We start from the raw sequence: 20,513 nt of genomic DNA on the forward strand, positions 1-20,513 counted from the left end.
CTTTCAAATTTACCAGTTATTCTATGAAAATATATTGCCTCTCCCAACAAATACTGTCTTGAGCACATTTGTTGCATTGCTAATTTGCTTAGCAGCAAGAGTGGGGAAAGAACAACCTGCTATTTTAAAAGTGTATTTTGAACATATAAATGTTGTACCTAAAATACTTCTCTGGCATCATGCTTTACTTTCAAACTTTCCTTGCTGCACCCCCTCTGTTCACTGCACCAACTATTATGTTTTAGAAGGCTTAATTACACCCAGGATGGGGTTTGATGAATTGCAATTTTTCTTAATCAAGAGTTTAGTATCAGTTACAATTCATGCCACTTTCAAATCACAGTTAGCAATAGTATGTTCAAGAAGTTGCTCTAACAGAAGAAGAAAAGTGGAAGTTGAGATTTCTTGCTGATCTTAGTGGAATACTTTGATTTACCAGTGCAACATGCAGTAACAGATGGTGAAAAAGAATACCGACAAAAAGAACTGTGGGAGTTTGCATTACTAAATCAGCTAAATGAGAAAAAAGTCAAAACCAAAATGGCCTGAGATTGATTTACACCACTAAAAGAATCAGTTTTCTTTAAAAATCCCAAATTACATCCCTTGGAAGATTTACTCCAATCAAAACTTAAAACTTCTTTTGAATTTTTACTGGCAGTATAGAATTATGTAAATAAATGTGATATAAAATCTTATTAACAAAGAGCAAAATATTGCAAATCTTGTTTTGAACTTCACTTTTGTAAATACAAAGTTATGTTTCTGATAAGAATGGAGTTGCCTATTTTGCATCCATTAAGTATGGCTGTTACATATCTTAGAGTTTAACTGTATATTGCCAAGGTTTAGATGAACCTTTCCTGGAGAACAGCCTGTATGACAACCCACTCGACACTGGCACACAGCTTCCAGACACTCCCCTGCTGTGGCCTGGCTGGAGTGTTGAATGAATTATCTTTCAACTTCCAGCACCACCACATGTCCCTGATTTGAGAGACATCCTCTGGAGATAGGATGAAAAGACAATCAGAGCAGCGATTAGTAGCCAAAGGCAATGGCCATGAGCAGTCTAAACACAAAGTTCTTCCTTCCTTCTCTCTCGCCTTTTTCTGTAAATTAATTTCCCATCCTTTAAAAAAAGCATTGTTTTTTTGATAATTTTGGAGGTCAGAAGCTTTTTTTGAAAGTCAAAGTGTTGAATAATTCCTTTTGACATTTTTCTGAAGGAGAGTTCTGTATCGAACCTGTAATTCTGGCCAGCTCTAGTTGTCACTAACCTGAATTTGAAAATGAGAGCAAACAGCAGACATAAATAACCCTCAGCCACCCCTTTTTGCCTGTGGCACCATGGGTACTCACTCTGTGGAAATCTGGGTGGATTGTCGTTGACATCAGAGAGAGTGATGTTGACTGTGGTTGTTCCAGCTAATCCTCCCAGCTGTCCACCCATATCCTTGGCCTGGATAATCACTTCGTAATATTCTTTTGCTTCTCGGTCCATGTTCATTAGAGCTGTTCTAATTAAGCCTGAGATTGAGGGTGGAAATGTGTTTGGGGAACAAAAGAAAATGGCTGTTAGAGAATACACAAAGAGGGTAGAGGGCTCTTGCTCCTGGCTCTTCCCTGTGTCAAGAATGAGACCAGGCTCTGCACTGAGTCCCACCTTTCCTGGCAGAGTAAAACTCACCCAAGTAGAATCTAGGTTAACAGAAGGTGTGAATTTTAAAGAAGCCAGTTAAAATGCATCAGCTCTGGGACAGGCTGCCTGTTCAAAATTAAAATGTTGCCTTCCAAGGAAAACCTTTTTGGGAACAGCATGCTACGTTGAATTAAAGGCCCTGCTCAGGATGGCAATCTCTACACAAAAGCTGGAAGTGATGTGCTTTGCTAAAAGACCCATCAAGACAAGTTTTCCAGAGCGTTCCTAAGCACGTAGTCCTAGAGACCACCTGGCATGAGGCCGGGGGCTTTGCTTCGGGACCCAGGCCGGGGCTGCGAGTGCAGAATGCGGGGAGACGCCGCTGCGCCCGCTCCGGAGGGGCCACCCTGCTCCCCCGGACCGCGGGGCGTCCCTTCCCTTCGGGGTAACACTACTGCGAGAGGACATGAGGTGGCAGCAACACTTCTCTTATGGAGGCTGCGAGCGCCGGCCCGCTGTCCCCCGCACAGCTCCGCGTCTCCCGGCTGTCCGTCCTGCAGCCCTCCCAGCCCCACGCAGCCCTCACGCCTCCGGTATCTCCAGGGCGCTGCATCGAGCAGCCGGCAGTGCGGCCCGGGAATGCGCTGCCCTGGGATAATCCCTTGTTAGCGACACGTTTGGGATGCCCTTCGGATTGGGGGCAAGTGTGTCAGCCCCAGGCACCATTGCAGTCCCACGGTTCAACACGCAGCACTTGCACATCAGGACACTATTAACTTGACACATCTGCATTTAGTCTTTATTTTTAGCAGAAAGACAACGTATGGGTTTAATAAAAAAGCAGTAAAAAGATATTGCGTTGGCAATTATCGCTGTGTGTGAAGGGAAGAAATAGTGACCGGTACAGAACAGCTCGCAGCGTGCTCCCTTAATCTTCCTGCGTGGAGAACTTCAGAGTCCCATCCTGCAAAGCTGAGTGCCTCCTGTGAAGTGCTGTAGCTCCTCAGCACCCATGGGTATATAAATAAGATACGAAAATACTTAGCATTTTGGGAAGTATTTTCTCCATATATGAACACTTTGTAGGGAATTTCCACTCTTGGCTTGACCTAAAATAAGACATCAGTGCCTAAATTCCAGGCTCTGCCATGCCTATCTTTGGGGCCTCTGGTCCCTAGAGGATACCAGGACGCAGAACCAGATCAGGTACCCAGAGATGCAGCAATGAAGAGCAGGGAGCATCTGATGCTGCTGCACAGTCAGTCACCAAAGAAATGCTAAGGATGGCGGTGAACATAAAACCCATCCTTAAGGCTATAGGAAAGTCTATGGGAAAGGTCCTCAGGTCTTCCAAAGAAATGTACTGGAACCACTTCTTTCACTAAAGTGAGCAAGGTTTGTGCTCTTAAGAAAACAGTAAAGGGTAGAGGTGATGTCCTTTCTTTTCTGTAACAGTCAGATGGTTTCTTAGAAAGTGGGAGAGTTCTTTTATCTTCTAGGGGAATATGATTGTGGTCAGGCTGTTAAAGCACTCTGGAAAAAGGGAGGAGGAGGCTCTCAACTTTCCTTTGAAGTTGTGCTTTCACATAGACACTTCTTCAACACCTGTGAGGACAGTGACAGAATAGGAATAGGAGCACACCTCTGGAACCAAGAGTCTGTGTTGGGAGGTGAATGGTGAGGACTCCAAATGCTACTAGAGGAGGACTGTACTGAAATGAGTTGTCAAGTACTGGGTATTTTAATCACTGTCTATCAATACAAAGGAGATGTTGGTCACTTATGCTCTAGCTCCATTTTAGAAAAACATCAGAGCTGCAATTGCATTTTGTGAGCTACCAAATCCCACAGGTGAGTTCGCACAGGGGAAGCTGATTACAGTCTTGTGCTTGTCATAGGGAAATGGCTTCTGGCTCACAACAGTGCTTACCCTAAATGGGTGTCCAGTTGCTGACTGAGGCAGCTAAAGGCTGAGGCAGCACTGAGCCTGTCCAGAGATGCAGTTCTAAGTGACTGGAAAATTAATCAGGGGAGAAAAAGACCTTTTCTGGGTTAAATACTGATAAAGCACATGATTTTGGACTTAAGATATTGTGTTGACAATTATCACTGAAGGGAAGATATCTTCTGTGTAAACTGGATTCTAGAGGTAAAATCTGTTCTGGATCTGACCCTGAATATTGATTCTTTGCTTTCTTAGAAATAATTTGGTACTCAGCAAATCTATGATTAAGCCCTTGTCTGTGGTTGATACCTGATTCCAAAAGGAGCATTAGTAGTTTATTTATATTGTAAATATAAAGAAAACTGAGAAAATAGCATGCCACATTCAAGTTTGTCTTTGGCTAGAGCACCTACCCTGTAAACTGCTAACTTTGGAAGAAGTTTATTCAGTGTTTTTCCTATGTTGTCCCCTAGGGCTCTGCAGTGACTATCGTCTCATGAGTTTCTGACCTTAGCACTACAGATGCCCTTTAGAAACTGTCAAAATCTGTCAGATTCCACTTTTGAAAATAAACCTTGGATGTATAGAGAAAAGAGAGAGAGAAAGCAAGTGAAACAGAGAGGGTGTCCTGTAGATAAATGTAAGGTTATTAACAAGAGTACCCTTAGGTAAAACTACTCCAGATAACTGCATCCTTTAGCTTGCACTTTCCAGTCCTGGCTGGTTCATAGATTTTTTTTTTTCCCCCAAGCCTTTTTATCAACTAGGTCTGTTGAAGACATTTTTCAATGATAGAAGCCAGCAAGAGTATTTACAGCACCAAACCTATCCAGATCCTGAGTTGCAGAATATGATCATTCAGAGGAATATATCACTGGAAAAAGCACATTCTTCTTCTGGAGCTCACTGCCACAGCATTACTTTACCCCTCACACAGTGCTGCTCTGTCTTGGCTCCAAGCCACAAAACCACATTTCTCTGACCACAGCTATGATGCACTGCCTCTTTTTTCTGCTTGCAACTTTTTCTTTTGGTTTTCACACTGACTCATTCCCTGATGAAATAACATACCTGTCCGAGAGTCCACAGAGAAATATGGTTGTCCTTGGAGAATACTGTATACGACTCTTGCGCTGTTCCCATAGGTTGGGTCATCAGCATCTGTCGCTGTCACCTGGATAACAGAGGTGCCTGACAAAAAAACCATCAAGGTAAGACTTTGTGGGATAAAGAGCTGGCAGGAAAAGTATACAGTTCAAAGTAAATTGAAATGCCTAACAAGAGCTTTCCCACACTGAACTTTTCCACTTGTACTCATAGTGCTTGTACTTATTGTTCATACTTGTAGCTCATTAGCATTAAAGGAATTAACAGGTTGAATTAATTCATCATGCTTCTATATGAAGATATAAAAGAGCAAGTACTCTATGGACCACAGTTACAGAATTGCTGAGCTAACAGTATTTTGTTATGGTTGACAGAGAGATGGTAATTATATACTGCTTGCTTCTTTTCCCCTTGTCTTGATTTTAAATGTTAGGAGGCACCTCAGAGAAGTTCCACAGCTCTGCTGACATAAATCATGAACTGTTGTAGCAGGGCCATAGATGCTGTAAGTTGACTAAGGGATGGAAATTGTACACAAACAGTGAGCATGAAGGGATGTATCTCTGAGATAATCTCTCTGTGGGACTGCATTTTACATTGCATGGCCTACAGATTATACACTGCTGAAGTGCCTTTGCAACCCACACAGAGGCATATATATTTCTTTTTTCAATTGGTTTTCAAGGTCTGCTTCCTCTGAAGCTAGTAATGGCTTGCAGGTGATGTAATTTATCAAGAACAAGGAAAAGGTGAGGCACAACTGAAATATGTGTGGGTTTTGACTCCTTAAAATGTCAGACAATGCCTTTATGAATCTATCTAGCCTTCTACATAATGTTTTGTGTTACAAACAAATCTGATGTTACTAGATAAGCACTTGAAGATAAATCTGAATTCAAGCTAGCCATTACCATTATGAAATATTATTACTGACTGGAATTTCTGTATTTGATGCCTCTCTCTAGCTTTATGTCAACATAATATTGAAGAATGAGAAGTTGAAGCATATCTGTAACTTCAGGACATGAAATTTATATGGTATTATTGTCTCTGCAGTGATGTCACAGAGCCAAGAAGCAATAAGCAAACAAAGACAGCTCAAAAGAAAGAAAAAAAGTCCAGAAAACCAAAATTTTATGTGATTATTTGAATTCTTATATGGAAATGATTTCTCCTGACTTGTGTCAGGATAGGAAGATAGGAAGGCTGCTGTTTGTCTTCTGCATTGCAAGAACAGGAATGTCTTCAACATGATCCCATTCTGTAAAAGTGGAGGGCAAAGAGTAACAGAATCTCAGATTCACTGAACTTTGTTTAATGCAGGTTTACATGAATTAGAAGGAGCTAATGATTGTTTTCATGTTTCCATGTTTTCAAGGGCTCCTGGACAGTAGCTGAACTCTCAGTATGATCTCGATTAGATTGCTAAGACGGTGTTATTTTCAGGATGGTAATGGCTGTCTAATGGACTTTATTATTTCTACCATCTGATGTCAGAGGAGAAGGGGCACTATGTTACTACAAATTATCTAAACATGGCATGTCTGAATCACACCTTTTTCATCTCTCAGGCTTCCCTTGGCACATTTTCTTTCAGAGGAGCTGATGCTGATGTAAAGCCTGTTGTCTCTTTTCTACAGCATGCAGGCACCCCAGAATAAGCTCCTCTGCCCTGCAGCTCCTGTGCAAGGGGCAGAAGCTGAGATCAAGGAGTCAGGGAATTTGTGTTTTAGTGACCATCTCCAATTTGCTTATATAGGAAAGAGACTCCACAAAATCTGTCTTACCCACAGGTGACATTTCTGGAACAGAGGCTACGTAAGGTCCATCCAGGAACTTGGGTTCATTATCATTGATGTCTTGGATTTTGATGATAAACTCTGACTCTGGTTCCATTGGCCGGCCCGTTCTCCTGTCTAGGGCCTGTGCTCTGAGGGTGTACTGTGACCTTTCTTCCCGGTCCAGCCGCTGAATGGCATGAATGTCCCCTGTCGTATCATCAATTGTGAACACAATGCCAGCTCCCTCTCCTGAAAGGATGTATTTGATCGAACCATCTCCCCTGTCCATGTCAGAGTGGAGCTGTTGAAAGGAACAGGATTCAATTAGACCATGAGCTGGGTAAGCAGCTGCTGAGGAACACAAAGCATGTGATCATCCCAAGCGTTCTGGTCTCACTGTCGGGACTTGCAAGCTAGTTCTAATGAACTCACTTTGCTGAAAGAGGCAAATAGTAAAGTCTGTAATGCATAGTTGCAATTAAAAGCCCTCTCCTGTCTTCCTGTTTCTGCACCCACAACTGTGCCACAAGGAAAGGCAGAGGCAGCCAAACAGGAACAGGCTCTGTGCCTTTTTGGAATCTTGCTCAACACAATAATTATCTTTTGCCTTGTTACAATGGCCACTGAAAATATTTGGGATAAAGTGAGGTCAGCAAAGCTGCAGACTGTGATTCCTCACATGGCTTAAGAGGAGTCAAATACTACAGCGGTAGCATAATGTTGAGGCAAATACGGCAAATCTGTTTGGGATCAAGGGGAAAGCAGAATGGGACAGCTACCCAGTAAGTGTTATGATTAAGAAATATTTAAATAATTTTCCATTAAATTTTAGTAATAAAATTAGTCTGGATCCTTACATCTTCAGGAAGGAACATTGTCAAACAGTAGGTAAGCTAAGCAGCAAGAAACAGTTGCTTATGCCCATGGCAGGCTATAGACATGAGAACCATCCCAGATATTCTATGAAATTAGCGAACGGATTTATTGCATGACTGCTAATTAGTTCTGAGCAGCCACAGATAACTGTGAACTGTGCAACAGAAAAGAGCAAGAGTAAATGCAGTACTAATTGTAATCCAAAACAGGGAAACAAGTCATTCTGGGGACTACATTCTGTTAAACACCTGGTTCCCTATTGAAATACTGGAATGACTATCAAAAGCAATCAAATAGATTAATTTCACTCACACTATGAAAATCCACAATGGTATGCTCATACTTCCATGCTTTTGAAGAATATAGCATAAAGATCAATGCCCAGTGGCAGTAATCATTCAGTACCAAAAGACAGGAAGGCAATAGACTTGAGGTGCAAATATCAAAATGGTTCAGATGTGAATACTGTTTTCCAGTGTGATTATCATAGTGGGCAATGAATAAAGGATAAATAATAATTAAAAAAAAGCAGTGAAAGTGTGCTGGATTCAATTAAGCACATTTTAAAATGCATATATGGGCAAATAATCTCAGAAATATGGTCTGAATTAGGTGTGTGTTTAATGCTTTGATGAGCTTAAAGGACAGATGGGAGCAATCTTGGAGGACAGGGCCAAACATAGGTAAATATTTATAGTGGAGAGAAAAATCTCAGAATAATAAACTGAATATATGAACACAGTATTTGAAGAAAGAATCCAAACAGAAATGGATAATTTGTGTTGAAAAGCAGAAGTCAAACTTTGTACAATTGATTACAGGCTATTCTCTCAAGAAAGAAAGAAGAAATCTCATCTCTGAGCTGTTTAAAAACATAAAGAACCTATCCAACAACTTATTACATTGGAGAAATTTTAATAGGAATGTTGGCAAAATTACTTATCTGACCTAAGCATTTCTAGTGCCAATGAAGCAGCTCCTCAGCTGTTTTAGGTCACACAATCCTGTTGACCGGGGAGTGGAAAGACCTTTTTCCCCAGCGAAGGGTCTGGTCGGGAGAAACTCATTCTCTGAAGGGTATCTCCCTTACTTGTCTCTCAGGTAGATCATGCAACTTATGCAAAACTTGGACCCACTCCTGACTTTCAGGGCAAGAGTGCTTTCAGCTGAGGTGGGATCCCATGGTTTTTCCATGGCATATCCCAGCCTGCAGACAGGTCTGTATGGAGGTGGCCTGTGGACTCCAAGTGGCTGCTGGGACAGCAGCACTGCAGTGTGGCTGCAGGAGCTGAAGGTTCAAGTTGTGACAATGGCTGTGTCAGGCCACTTTCATCCTCCTCTGCCTCCGTCCCTGCAGTGGCTACTGCATCTGAGAAACATCGATATTTTGGAGGAAAACTGGCAGCTCTCAGGCAATGTATTAACTGAATGGTGGAAGAACAAGCCCAGAAAAATTTGGCAGTGGTAAACAGTTAAATTTAAATGGCTGCCATGTGTATTAATTCACATGCAGGCACCAGGACTGCAAACTGGTGTATCTTCAGGAAGCACCATCTTGTGATTAATTTTAAAAAAGACAGTGGTTGTCATTACTTACCCGAAACACCCATAACTCAGAGATTATCACTGTAGGAGCTAGTAAACAGGATACTTCCAGAAGGAGAACACCATTATAGCTTTTCAAATTGATTCAGAACCACTAAGCTACATCTTGGGCATTTGTTTTAGTGCATTAGTGCACCAGTGAAAGAATGAAGCTGCTGAGACAGATACAGATGTTAGACCTGATTGGGGAATTAGAGCTGGGCCTGATGGAAGAAAATGTGTTTTGGAACACCAACAAGTCATCATTAAATAAGGAAAAGGAAAAAAAAAGAAAGAAAGAGGAAGGCAAAGTCAAATTCAAGGTCAAAAGGCAAAAATTAAACAGAAAAGAAAGAGAAAAATGAAAAAGAAATTAAAAACAGGGAAAAAAAGAAAACGGAAAAAGAAAAAGGGAACAGGAACAGGAAAAGAAAATGAAGAAGAAGGAGAAAAAGAAGGAGGAAAAGAAAGAGGAAAAGAGAAAGAAAAAAAGAAGCATTTTTTTCAAATAGCAGTAGGTGTTCAGGAATTTTCAGAATACTTAGAAGCAAATAATGAATCAAACTCATGGGTTAAATTACACCTTCTGTCCAAAGCCCTATTTGGAATAAATGCAGTTGTGAAGGGAGCAAACAAGGAATGAACGTGACATGCTATTAAGAATTTGGGAGTACAAGAGGATCTCTGTCTAACTGTGATTTGTTAGAAACATTGGGTCTCAACCAAGGCTAGGCGGTAAGACATGCTAGCAGCACTTTTACAGCTTCTTGTATAACCTGCTCTTTCAAGACAAAGCAAAAAAGAGTGTAAAAGACAAAAAGACATAATACTGCCAGAGTGCAATAAATCTGAAAGAATTTGGTGTCTGAAGGGACTGAAGTTCACACCAAACTTAATATCAGGATGCTCCAGTTTGGAGTGTAAAAGTCACTGTGTCAGAAAGGTGATCTAGTTTTAAGTTGGATTTGTTTTATGGGTGTGCAATAAATTGTGCTGCCATGTGGTTGATACAGAGTAGGAGGAATTAATTTTTACTTTCTCCTCCATATTAAGGAATGTGTTATTGGAGGAATAAAGCTGATAACTCCTGATAATTTTTTAACTGTGTCAACCCGTGTTGCTTCTTTTGATGAGACTAGAACAAAAAAAATAAGGATGTTACATCTGCATTGGAATGACACATTTCCTGGCAAAGGGCATGTGGAAGAGTATCGCTGCAGTGAGCAGCTCAGGGGAGAACCCACAGAGCTCTGCTAAGCAGTCTGTGACTCCATCCTTGATATGCTTCTCCCTTCTCTGCTTCCAGGGAGGTAGCACCTGCAGGGGATTTTTGTAAGGATGCATGAGTGAGTGTGGATGTACATTGATAGTCTGCAGAGAGGTTGCATTTTATTCATTTATTCAGCCACTGTGATTCAAATGCTTCTTTGAAACAGGGTTAAGGAGTTTCCAACATGGCAAAATGGTGAAATGTGTTCCCAGTTCAATTACTGACACAGTGTAGGCTGCTCATTGAATGTGGGAAATACCTGCTGTAGCAAATGAAGGGGCTTTGGTTTCCCTGGTTCATCCTATTAGCCAATAATGGCCACCTCTAGGAAAACTGAAGCCTTGTATTTATCTGTGACAGGACCAGGAACCCTCTGAAGCTGAAGTACTTTAAATCACTATCATGAGCACTGGAGAAAAGCAAAAATTGTACTGACTTCACATCAGGAAGTTTCTTTCATTTCTCTGTCCAGAACATATTTTGCACCTTGCCTTAACAGTTGTCTAGGGAAGTTCACAGAATCACAGCAACCTTGGAAATCATATTAGGCAAGCCTGGACCCGTGGTTCAAGTCAAGGTGCTTTTTTGGTTGCTCCAGTCATACAGAACCAGCCAGAATCAGCTGTACAACTGGCTCTGTGCTGTGCATTCTTTCTCCTTCTGACAGAGGCTTGGAGAGAGCAGCTGGGTAAAAGCAAGGTCTGGCTATGAGGATGTTTCAGGATGTTGTGGGCAGTATCAGTTGGAAGAGGCCCTGCCTGGCCTGGTATGGGACCCAGGGCTGTTTTGGAAGGCTGGTGTGAGCAGCCAGCAGCAGACTGAAAGCCCTGTTGCACCTCTGCCCCACTCTGTGCAAGCCTTTACAGAGCTATTTTTGAGTCAGCCTGGGGTGACTCGGGCTGAAAAATTTCTAGCCTGCCAGAACAATTAATTCACCCCACAGTCTATTCCCTGCTGACCCCTTTCCTAAGGAAAGGATCTAAGACTCAGGCAGCACAAATGCAGGCGGGCGATGAATTGTGGGAGGCTGCTGCCTCTTCGGAGCGCCTGCGCCTCAGGCTGGGTGAGGCGAGGGAAAGCCCCTGCCTCACAGAGTCCCACAGCCCCATGCCACCGCTCGGCTGGCTGCTCCGCACCCAATCGGGGGTGGCACACCATGGAACGTGTGAGCCCCTTTTGGCAGCAGAGTTCCCTGGTGCCGGGACTACGTGGAGCGCTGCCGAGTTAGGAGGCCTTCCGAGGGATCAGCCGTGTCAGCCCAGCAGTGCGTGGGACTAATTGGCCCTGTTAACCGTGGGCGCTAATTAGCCCTTGTGCACGCTGGGGCGAGCACAGGCAGTGCCCAGGCAGCCTTGGAGAAGCTCCCTGATGGCATCTTGGGCTTCAGAGTGGCGGGCACAGGCCATGAGGAGCCGTCTTGGGGTCCTGGTGTCTTTCCCTCAGGCAAAGCTGAGCGGTGGCAAGCTCAGGAGTGCTGCTGACTGTGCCAAATGTGCGTGCTCCTAATGACAACAGCAGGTCTGCAAGATGAGCTGGTTTCTCCCCATACATGTTTTACCTAAGATTCAGCTCATAAGTGGAAGCCTGAAGTCATTTCAGATGTAACTGAGAATGTGGAATAATAAGTCTGGCCCTTGTTCTGAAGCTGGGAATTGCCTGAAAATAAATATTAATTTCTTTAATCAATAGAGATCTCAAGACCTGAAAAGCTAGGTGCACAGATGAATGAAGACTAATGAGGTCTCATCTGGAGGCAATCACTAGTAATGCCATTGCTGTAGGAGGAAGGAGAGCACATCTTGCTGTCAGTCATGCAGGGATAAATCAGGAGGTCTTCTGAAGCCCTCAGATCCATTTTGATTTATGTTTGTGTGACTGAGAGCACAGTTTAGCTCTATGGGGCTGTAGAATGATAAATACGAGTCCAAACTGGGCCTCTGGATATGTAATTTTTTTTTTTTTCTGCGGATGGATAGCTTGGAAGGAAAAACGGAGGCTACATCTCATAAAAAATAAGCAATGAAATGTGAAGGAATTATTTTCTGACATCCTTTCTAAGTTATTTTTCATATATACCTATGTGTAGTCTCCACTTGTCATAGCTGTATCTGATATTCTAGGCATGTAAATCTCGATTTTATTGTTCAAACACTTAAGCACATTAACTCTCTCCACATTTTTGTCCAGATTTGTCACCTTGGTGTAGAATAGAAGCACACTTGTTGCTGACCATAAAACTTTGAATAACAGGGTCAATACAGGGTCAGCGATTCAGGGTCTTTAAAAACATAAAAGGAGGACGGTTATAGTGAGATAGATTGTGACAGCAGACATCACTGGTCTGATTTCCATCAGCTTCTTCCTCAAGGAGACACAGAAAAGTAAATGCAAAATATTACCAAGTATATGTATAGAATGAGCTCAGGAATATATTTCACACTTATCTGTACTGATGGGTAGGTTCTTGGGCATAAAGGATCCAAAAATAGGACCCTTCATAGTTGTATTTAATCAGGTGTCCATCTACCCTTCTAGATCTGGAGCAACTTCTCTGTAGTCCACAAAATTAACCTGCAATCAAGATGTGGTAAACCAGAAGATACTCTGACCCTGAAGATTTACAGAAAACAAAAACTAAAATGTCAGTTTTTAAGGGAAACTGTCTATTTAATTTGATTTTGAATTGCAGTTTCTAGCTGACTTGATCATGGACAGAAGCATGATCAGAAACTCTTCCTTTCTTTCTTAATCCTTATATGTCAATATAACCTTGCTTTGCCTTGACATTGTAGGAGTCCCTGGAAAAATTGCTGCAGATTTTCTAACACTACCTCAAATTGCAGATGATGATTGATGCAGCAGGTCTCTTTGAAATAGGCAAATATATTGACAGCCCCTTGAAACAGAAATACTTTCCAAACAAAGATGACATGGGGCAAAAGCTCTTGGGAGCAGAAGTAAAATTAATGCGGATGAAGTAACTGCCAGAAAGAAGGCAAAGGCACTTGAGGAAACATCCCGTGTTGCACCACAATCTGCAGATACACAGATGGATACACTCTTACAGACATCCTCTCACTGTGGATCTTACCTTCCCAACATAGAGAGGGTCAGTTCCTGTGTATTCCTCCAGAACAAAAAACTGGTTCCACACCCAGCTCCTCTTCATACGCTGATGCAACTTGTCTGACAGGTTGTCTTCTTGCCCTTCAGTGAGGGGCCTGGCACTTCCTGACAGCACAGTTGTAGTAAGGTCCATCAGTCCCCAAAAATACAAGGAGACACCAAGTCCAAACAAGTTCTTTGCATTGCTCATTCTACCTGAAGTCCACATCCGTATACTACGACTGACTTAAAAGTCCAAACACAGTAACTTGGGTCCCTTGAGAAAAAAGTAGGTCCTCTGTGTAGTCCTTTGAAATGTCCAGGAGAGATCCTGTTTCTCAGAAATGCAGTATCCTGTAAAGTTAAAAGAAATTTATAAGAGGATGCCTTTTTCCTCGAGGTGAACGAGTTTTCTCAATAGGCAAATATGCTATAAAGTATTTAATCCTCTATACAAAATGTAAGATCAGGATGCACAACTTTTGAAAACAGAAATATTATTACCATATAAACTGAAGACCTGGAGCCTCAGGTACAAGTCATATCAGGGTTTAGTCAATAAGTATGAGTTCTTGACTTTGCTAATTTACCTGAAGGGTTGCTTTATGATATTGATTGGCATGAGTTAAACGCATACTTTTTTTTAAGTATTTATGACCAGAAGTCCTTAGAGAAAATTTAAAACCAGTTCACTCTGGAAAATTATGATAGCTGGAGAACAATATTTAGCAACCATCCTTCTGTTTGGAAACTATGCCATTGTCATTACACACATGTCCATGCACACGTCTATATAAATACAGATATTATTGCTATATTGCAATAGCAATAATAGCAATAGACCTTGAATATAATTTCTGAAAGCTAAAGTTATTTCTGACTTTAATTATTGTCTCAGCCTCTCTGATGCTTGAATTCAGCTTTCACACTCTGTTGCCTCCTCTCTGAATAACTGATTGAAACATTTCTAGAATTTGAATGGTCAGTTAATAATTTTATAACCCACAAAATGTTTCACTGATGGCCACATACTGTATGTCCAAGCAAGTCATGCTAACACATTTTTTTCTTTCACAGTCCTTAAAGACTTGTTTAGGCAAAGGAATAATGACCTCTATCAAAGGGAACTTTCTTATCAGTCTAGGGTCTTGTCATGAAGTCAGTTTAGTTGTTGACCTCACTCCAGGCTATGTATTATAGCAAACCTTTCCTTCACCATTTTGCTGAATTTAATGATCTAGTACTGCACACAAATTACTCTATCAAAACACTCCATACATCCTCTGTTGGTACAGTATTTTTGCTGTTCCTTTAAAGAACACTTCTTTTTTTCATGACAAACAGATTAATTAGGAAAGGCATGTGGAGCTCTGAGTCTTAAACCAGTAGTTCACACTTCCTTTTACTGCTGTTCTACATTTAGGTGTTTAGGCTTAGTTAATTGTTTTATCCTGTGGAAATAAATGTACCAGGAGATGTCTGTCAAATATTTCCAACTGAAATCCTCGAAAGATTTCAAAATAATAAAAAGTATTTTAGACAGTTGCATGACTTTAAAGTAAAGACTGAGACAGTGCAAATTTTTAACAGAGAAGAAGAGTGTGGTTGTAAATTCCCCAGCATAAAGGCTGTTACAACTGGAGAACTGGGTACACTTAGAAATCTACTGAAACAGAAATTTTAAAAGTAATCAGAAAGTTGGCTGAAATCTGAAAACAGCAGTGTAAGTCTGGAACTAATGTCCACAGGGGGAGTAGAGACAAAATGACCATCTAAGACTAATTTCTACACAAAATGTTTCCAAGTATAAAGCCCAGAAGTATGACCACACAGTGCTGCTAGCCTATAGAGTTGTGAAATATAGCAAACTAACGGGTCCTTTACCTTGAAAAAGTTTACAACCTAAGCCTTAATAGATATGACAAAGAAAGTCAAAACTGTAAGCACAGAACATGGTAAAATCCTTCTAAGCAGAGCAATGTCCACAACTGCTTGTTGTTTAGACACTGGCTACATAATATGTTAGGGTTTATTGTCTGCAAAGCTAAAGAATTGGGATTTACCTAAGCAGTACAAGCCCAGAAGGACCACAGTAATCTCTGTGTGTGTGTCACTTCATGAAGAAGTTGGCAGCTGTTTGTGAGAGGCAGGGAGGTGGCTCACAGTCTCTGCTGGATGCCCAGAGCCACAGGAGTCCAAGAGCTATGTGTGAAGGGCTTGCCTCTCTTTGTCCTGTGACGCCTTTGCTCCAAACTTCCAATACACCTCAACACTGGGGAAAGGAGGCTGAAGCCCTCCACTCATAAGTATGTCCGCCATGCTCATGGCATGTTTTAAACAAGTTATTCTCAGCAAAGTCAGGGGGACATTATTTACAACCCATGTTTTGCTGGTGAGTAAATGTGGGGAAGAGCTTCCTGCCACCCCCTGATACAATTTGAGGGAATACAGCCTGCAATGGGAAGAGTAACTGGGGGCAGGCTATGATCCAGCAGCTAAGGTCCTACCTGGAGTTTTTGCTTTAAGAAACTCCACCTACTGCACAGATCAGTTGCATTTTTGTTTATGTGGCAAAGAGGGGATACAACACAATGGACAAATTGCTGTGGCAATCAGAATTGTATTTGTAGGTGAATTCTCAAACCACAGATTCAAAACTAATGGTGCCATGTGTCTCCTGCAATTAGGTTCAGCCATCAAGGATCAACAGTGCTTAGGCAAGGTATCAAGATATTGTTAAATGAACTCGCAGAGTTACTAGTATACCTGTAATGAGGCAATAGCAAAAGAAATCAGGTCATCAGGATGCTTTTCATCCACATGTGCATTAAATCAGCAAGAAGCAAGGTAAGTAAAAGCAGCGAAAAAAAGGTCAGGAGGAGTGATATAAATGCTTCAGGCTCTCTGTGAGAACAGCTTTTGACATCTGAATGTGCAGTTCCATGAGGAACCTTTCTTGAAAACAGTGTACAACTCAGTGGTCCCTGGCAGCAATATCCCTAAGAACATTTCTTATTCCCAATGCAATCTTATTCTGGGGTATGGCAACTGTCAGGAAACTTGCCATTAATTAATGTAAACTCTTGTAAAAAGATGTTCTTTCCTTGAGTACCAGGAATTTCCCCATTTACTGCCAGCCCATGGTGACATGGTCATATATTTTTGTAGAAATGGAAAAAAAGCAGTAGTATTGAAGTGCAACAGTTCGGTTTTTTTTTTTTTTTTTTTTTTTTTTTTTTTCTTTGTTAGTAGCAAAATTTATGGTTTCTCGTGCCTTTCCAAAACTATGAGCAAGCAGGCTCAAACTCATTGCATTTTGCTCCTCGCCTAAGGGCAAATTGATACGATTAGTAACAATGTTTAGTCCACAATGGTTCCTCTCAGAGACTGAAGGAGAATGTCATTCTTTTCTGTCTCACGTTCTCAGCTGGTATTAAAGGGATGAAAAAGGCCCCTGTTAACTCCTGGGCTGAGGTGCTGCTGATCTGTCTGGGTCCCTTTTCCAGTGTCTCCAACGCTGGGTGTGTTCTTGGCTTCTGCATCTGCAGGGCCTGCAGGCCAAGGAACGCATTTCTCAGCAGCGTAAAAAAGGCACTCACAAACATTTAGGGTTTGAACTGTGTGGTAGCACAAGTGGTGGCTGAGCTACAGTTAAGGCCATGGGTGATTGAGTCTCTCAGAGGACTCGTGCAGATGGCTTCTTCACCAGATGAGTGTGATGGATGAGTACAGGGTCACTTCAGCTGTAGACACAACATGTAGTTAGGCTAGGAGCCAGGTGCTTGGGGTGTATTAGCTTGGTGAGGTCTCTAGACTTAGATGGTCCACAGTGGTTTTTGCCACAGATGGATGGCCCAGGCTTGGAGGCATATTCTGTTCCTTGCAGGGAGTCAGGGGCACCCGTCATACAGGAAGGGTTACTTGGCATTACTGAGTGAGGCAGAACTGAACTTTTAATGTTCCCTTAATGCAAATTGTTTCTTGGAGCCCTTCAAAGTGCATTCTTAAGGAAATCTGCAAAGATGGAATTGATGAGCCTCTGCTTGCCATTTGAAATATGTTACAGAAACACATTTCATGACTCAGCATGGGGATGTGCATAGAATTTGAAGGCAGTAAAGAGAGGGAAATCTTGTTTTCCTTGCTGAGACACAAAAATTACTGAGCCTGGGAAAACTACACGACCAAAATCTGTGAGATTTCTGCAGAGGGTGCTTTATTTTTCAAGAATAACTTAAATGTTTCATTTTGTTTCTCACAGTTGTCTACTCTATGGTAAAACATTTAGGTGTATCTGTGCAGTTTATATCCCTGACCCAAAGTGAATGCCTTTCTTGCCCCAGCTTTTGTGATGAATATTTGATTATCAGCTAGGTTGTTTAGGTTATTTTCTCTGTTCTTGCATTGCAAACATTGCTGAAAATCCTTTTTCTTCTCAGTCAGCAGTTACAAATACAACTTTTGGCTTCATAAAGACCCATGAAGATCTGATTGATCTTTCTGCTACTTGTGGTCTATACATGGTACAAAGGAACTACCTAATTGTTCTGCACAAAAAAGAGTTCACCAATAAAAATGTTAATTTCTCTTTTAGCCCATATTGCAAATTAAAGTAGGCATATTCCAAGTGTGAACTACTCTTCATACTCCAATTCTACAGACATTCCCCCCCTCCCCAGCACATATTTGTTCCATAATTAAGTTATTCTTAATTGAATAGCTAATTCTGGGCAAAGATGAAAAGGAAAACAAAATAACTGCCAGAACCAACTTCTGGCATTTCTCACAAGTGACCCATTTATCTTGTTAATTCTGAAGAGAACAACACTTCCAACAAAAGGATAAAGACATTAATAGTTTGAATGACCATATGGGCACCCAGAGAGTTCCACTGGGATTGAAATGTATTGTGCTCAATACATATTTACATAAATGCCAAGGATTTTATAGTTAAAAAGCTCAGACTTGAAAAGCTTTACTGACATGCTTACTGTACTCACCACAATGAGCAAGTGGCCCCCCAGAAAGTCAGTGGAATATTTGCATTCATAAAATTAATTACATGCTTATATCTTTTGTGCCTGGTCCTTGCAACAGATTTTGTTGTGTGGACTCAGCACTCTTGTAGAATGCTACAGACCTTAGTGCAATCCATGCAGGCTCATGGCTTAAGTGCAGGCAATTCATTTGGAGTATTACACTGAGAAAGTGGGGAAGAGAGGCAACCAGTATTAAACTCCCCCTTCCATTCTGTACATGAGTACACAAATTCATGTGGTACTTCTTAAGTAAATGCTTCAAACATGTCATGTTTCTTAGCAGCACACACACTGCACTAGGAATATGCTAAGAAAAATGATTTCTGAGTTTAATGACACATTTAAAGATTTCCCCCCAGTATTTTGCAAAAGAAACAAAACAAATTGGTAATGACCACAGTAAGAAGAAATTAAATTTGACTAAAAAGAATTCTCCAAATGAGCAATTTACTTTGTTTCTTGAATTTCTCAATTTTGATATTTTAAACCAAGGTGGAGGTGGGAGTACTGTGCAGTTTTTTACCCACCATGAAGTGGATTATTCTTTTATGTTTTCACAGATTAGTTCTTAGGGCTTCTGTACCCTCATTTGCTTGCTGCTTTGACATAAGACACCTTTGCAATAAGCTCACAGAACACCAGTCAGTAAGCAGCTGTAGGCTGTATTCTGCACCAGACAAACCACTACAATGGGTGTTAAAACCACCCGCTAGGGATGGAGGCTCTGCTGATCCAGGAACTAACATTTCTTAAGAAGAAATGTTGTCTCCTTTTCAGCCCTAGTGAGGTTGTGTCTTGCCGTGCTGTTTCCAGTTCTAGGCTTCTGAGTACAAGAGAGACATGAAACTCCTGGCGCAGATCCAGCAGAGGGCAATCAAGATGATCAATGGACTGGAGCATCTCCCTTACAAGGAGAGGCTGAGGGAGCTGGGCCTGCTCAGTCTCAAGAAGGACTGAGAGGGGACCTCATCAATGTCTCTACGTATCTGAAGGGAGAGTGCCAAGAGAATGGATCCAGGTTCTGCTCAGTGGTGCCGTACAACAGGACAGGAAGCAATGGACAGAAACTGATGCACAGGAAGTTCCACCTGAACACGAGGAGGAACTTCTTTACTGTGCAGATGACTGAGCACTGGAACAGATTTCCCAGAGAAGTTGTGGAGTCTCCCTCACAGGAGATATGAAAGAACTGTCTGGCTGCAATCTTGTGCCATGTGTTCTAGCATGACCCTGCTGGAGCAGGGAGATTGGACCAGATGACCCCAGTGGTCCCTTCTGGCCTGACCCATTCTGTGATTATGTGACACTATGATTTTAGAAAACCTAATGCTTGCAGTACCTAAGTTAGTTATCTCCAAACAGGCTGCATAATTATAGTCCTAAATATTTCTGTACTACTTCCAGAACTTCCTATGTTTTATCTCTGGCCCAGGACAGTCCTACTATTACTATTACCTGTTGTTATACTTTCTGGGCAAGTTTAAGTTAAAAGGAAAAATCTAGAGGCACTTGTTACTTTTCTTGAAAACAGACTAGGCCTAAACATGTATTTTTATTTTTTACTTCACTTTAGTAAGATCTTCATAAATACAATGAAACTTGACAACATACCATATGGTGCGTAAACATTAACTCCAAATACAATCCATTGTCATAAAACTATATCTACAGACTAGTCAACAATCTCTCCTGGGACAGACACATCAGTGAACTCATTTTGTTCAAGATCTGAAGTCCTTCAAAGCTTTGGAGTGTCTGCAGAGTGAAAAATCCCACAGAATGACAGAGGGAGTCCCATCGTGTAAATCCCAGCCCTATGGTTATAGATGCATAAAAAGATCAAAAAGAATAAAAGACACACACAATCACAGAGTAAACAATTTCAATCAGAATTATGCTGATAATTTGCATCAGGGAAAAATCTGATCCCCAGCTTTTACTCAGTGTGAGGCATTTTAAATACCACTGTAAAGAGCAGTACAGAGGTACAGGACGGTTTCTAAAGCTCCATGCTTTAGAAACTCTGCTGAAGTCAACTTCAACAGGAACTAAGTGTAGCATTGCAAATACACTGCAAAATTCAAATACATTGCAGATAAAACAACCCCTCTTTCATCAAGGATGTGCAAAGATACACAAAACCTATGAAAATCATACTAATTAT

The 20,513-nt window shown here is 41.4% G+C and overlaps 1 protein-coding gene across 2 annotated transcripts in view; it reads right to left on the reverse strand.

Moving 5' to 3' along the window:
* Nucleotides 1–20,513, reverse strand: part of CDH20 (cadherin 20) — a 119,343-nt gene that overhangs the window by 24,785 nt on the left and 74,045 nt on the right. For both annotated transcript variants that reach the window (XM_053986852.1, XM_053986862.1), the window contains exons 2-5: nt 13,297–13,664; nt 6,482–6,776; nt 4,659–4,778; nt 1,363–1,530 (exon numbers count right to left, since the gene is read on the reverse strand). In XM_053986852.1, coding sequence (XP_053842827.1) covers nt 1,363–1,530; nt 4,659–4,778; nt 6,482–6,776; nt 13,297–13,539 — 826 coding nt within the window. In that variant the 5' untranslated portion in view covers nt 13,540–13,664. The remainder of the gene's footprint in view (nt 1–1,362; nt 1,531–4,658; nt 4,779–6,481; nt 6,777–13,296; nt 13,665–20,513) is intronic.

The sequence above is a fragment of the Vidua macroura genome, chromosome 1 (genome assembly GCF_024509145.1).
Source record: "Vidua macroura isolate BioBank_ID:100142 chromosome 1, ASM2450914v1, whole genome shotgun sequence".
In the NCBI taxonomy this organism is placed as follows: domain Eukaryota; kingdom Metazoa; phylum Chordata; class Aves; order Passeriformes; family Viduidae; genus Vidua; species Vidua macroura.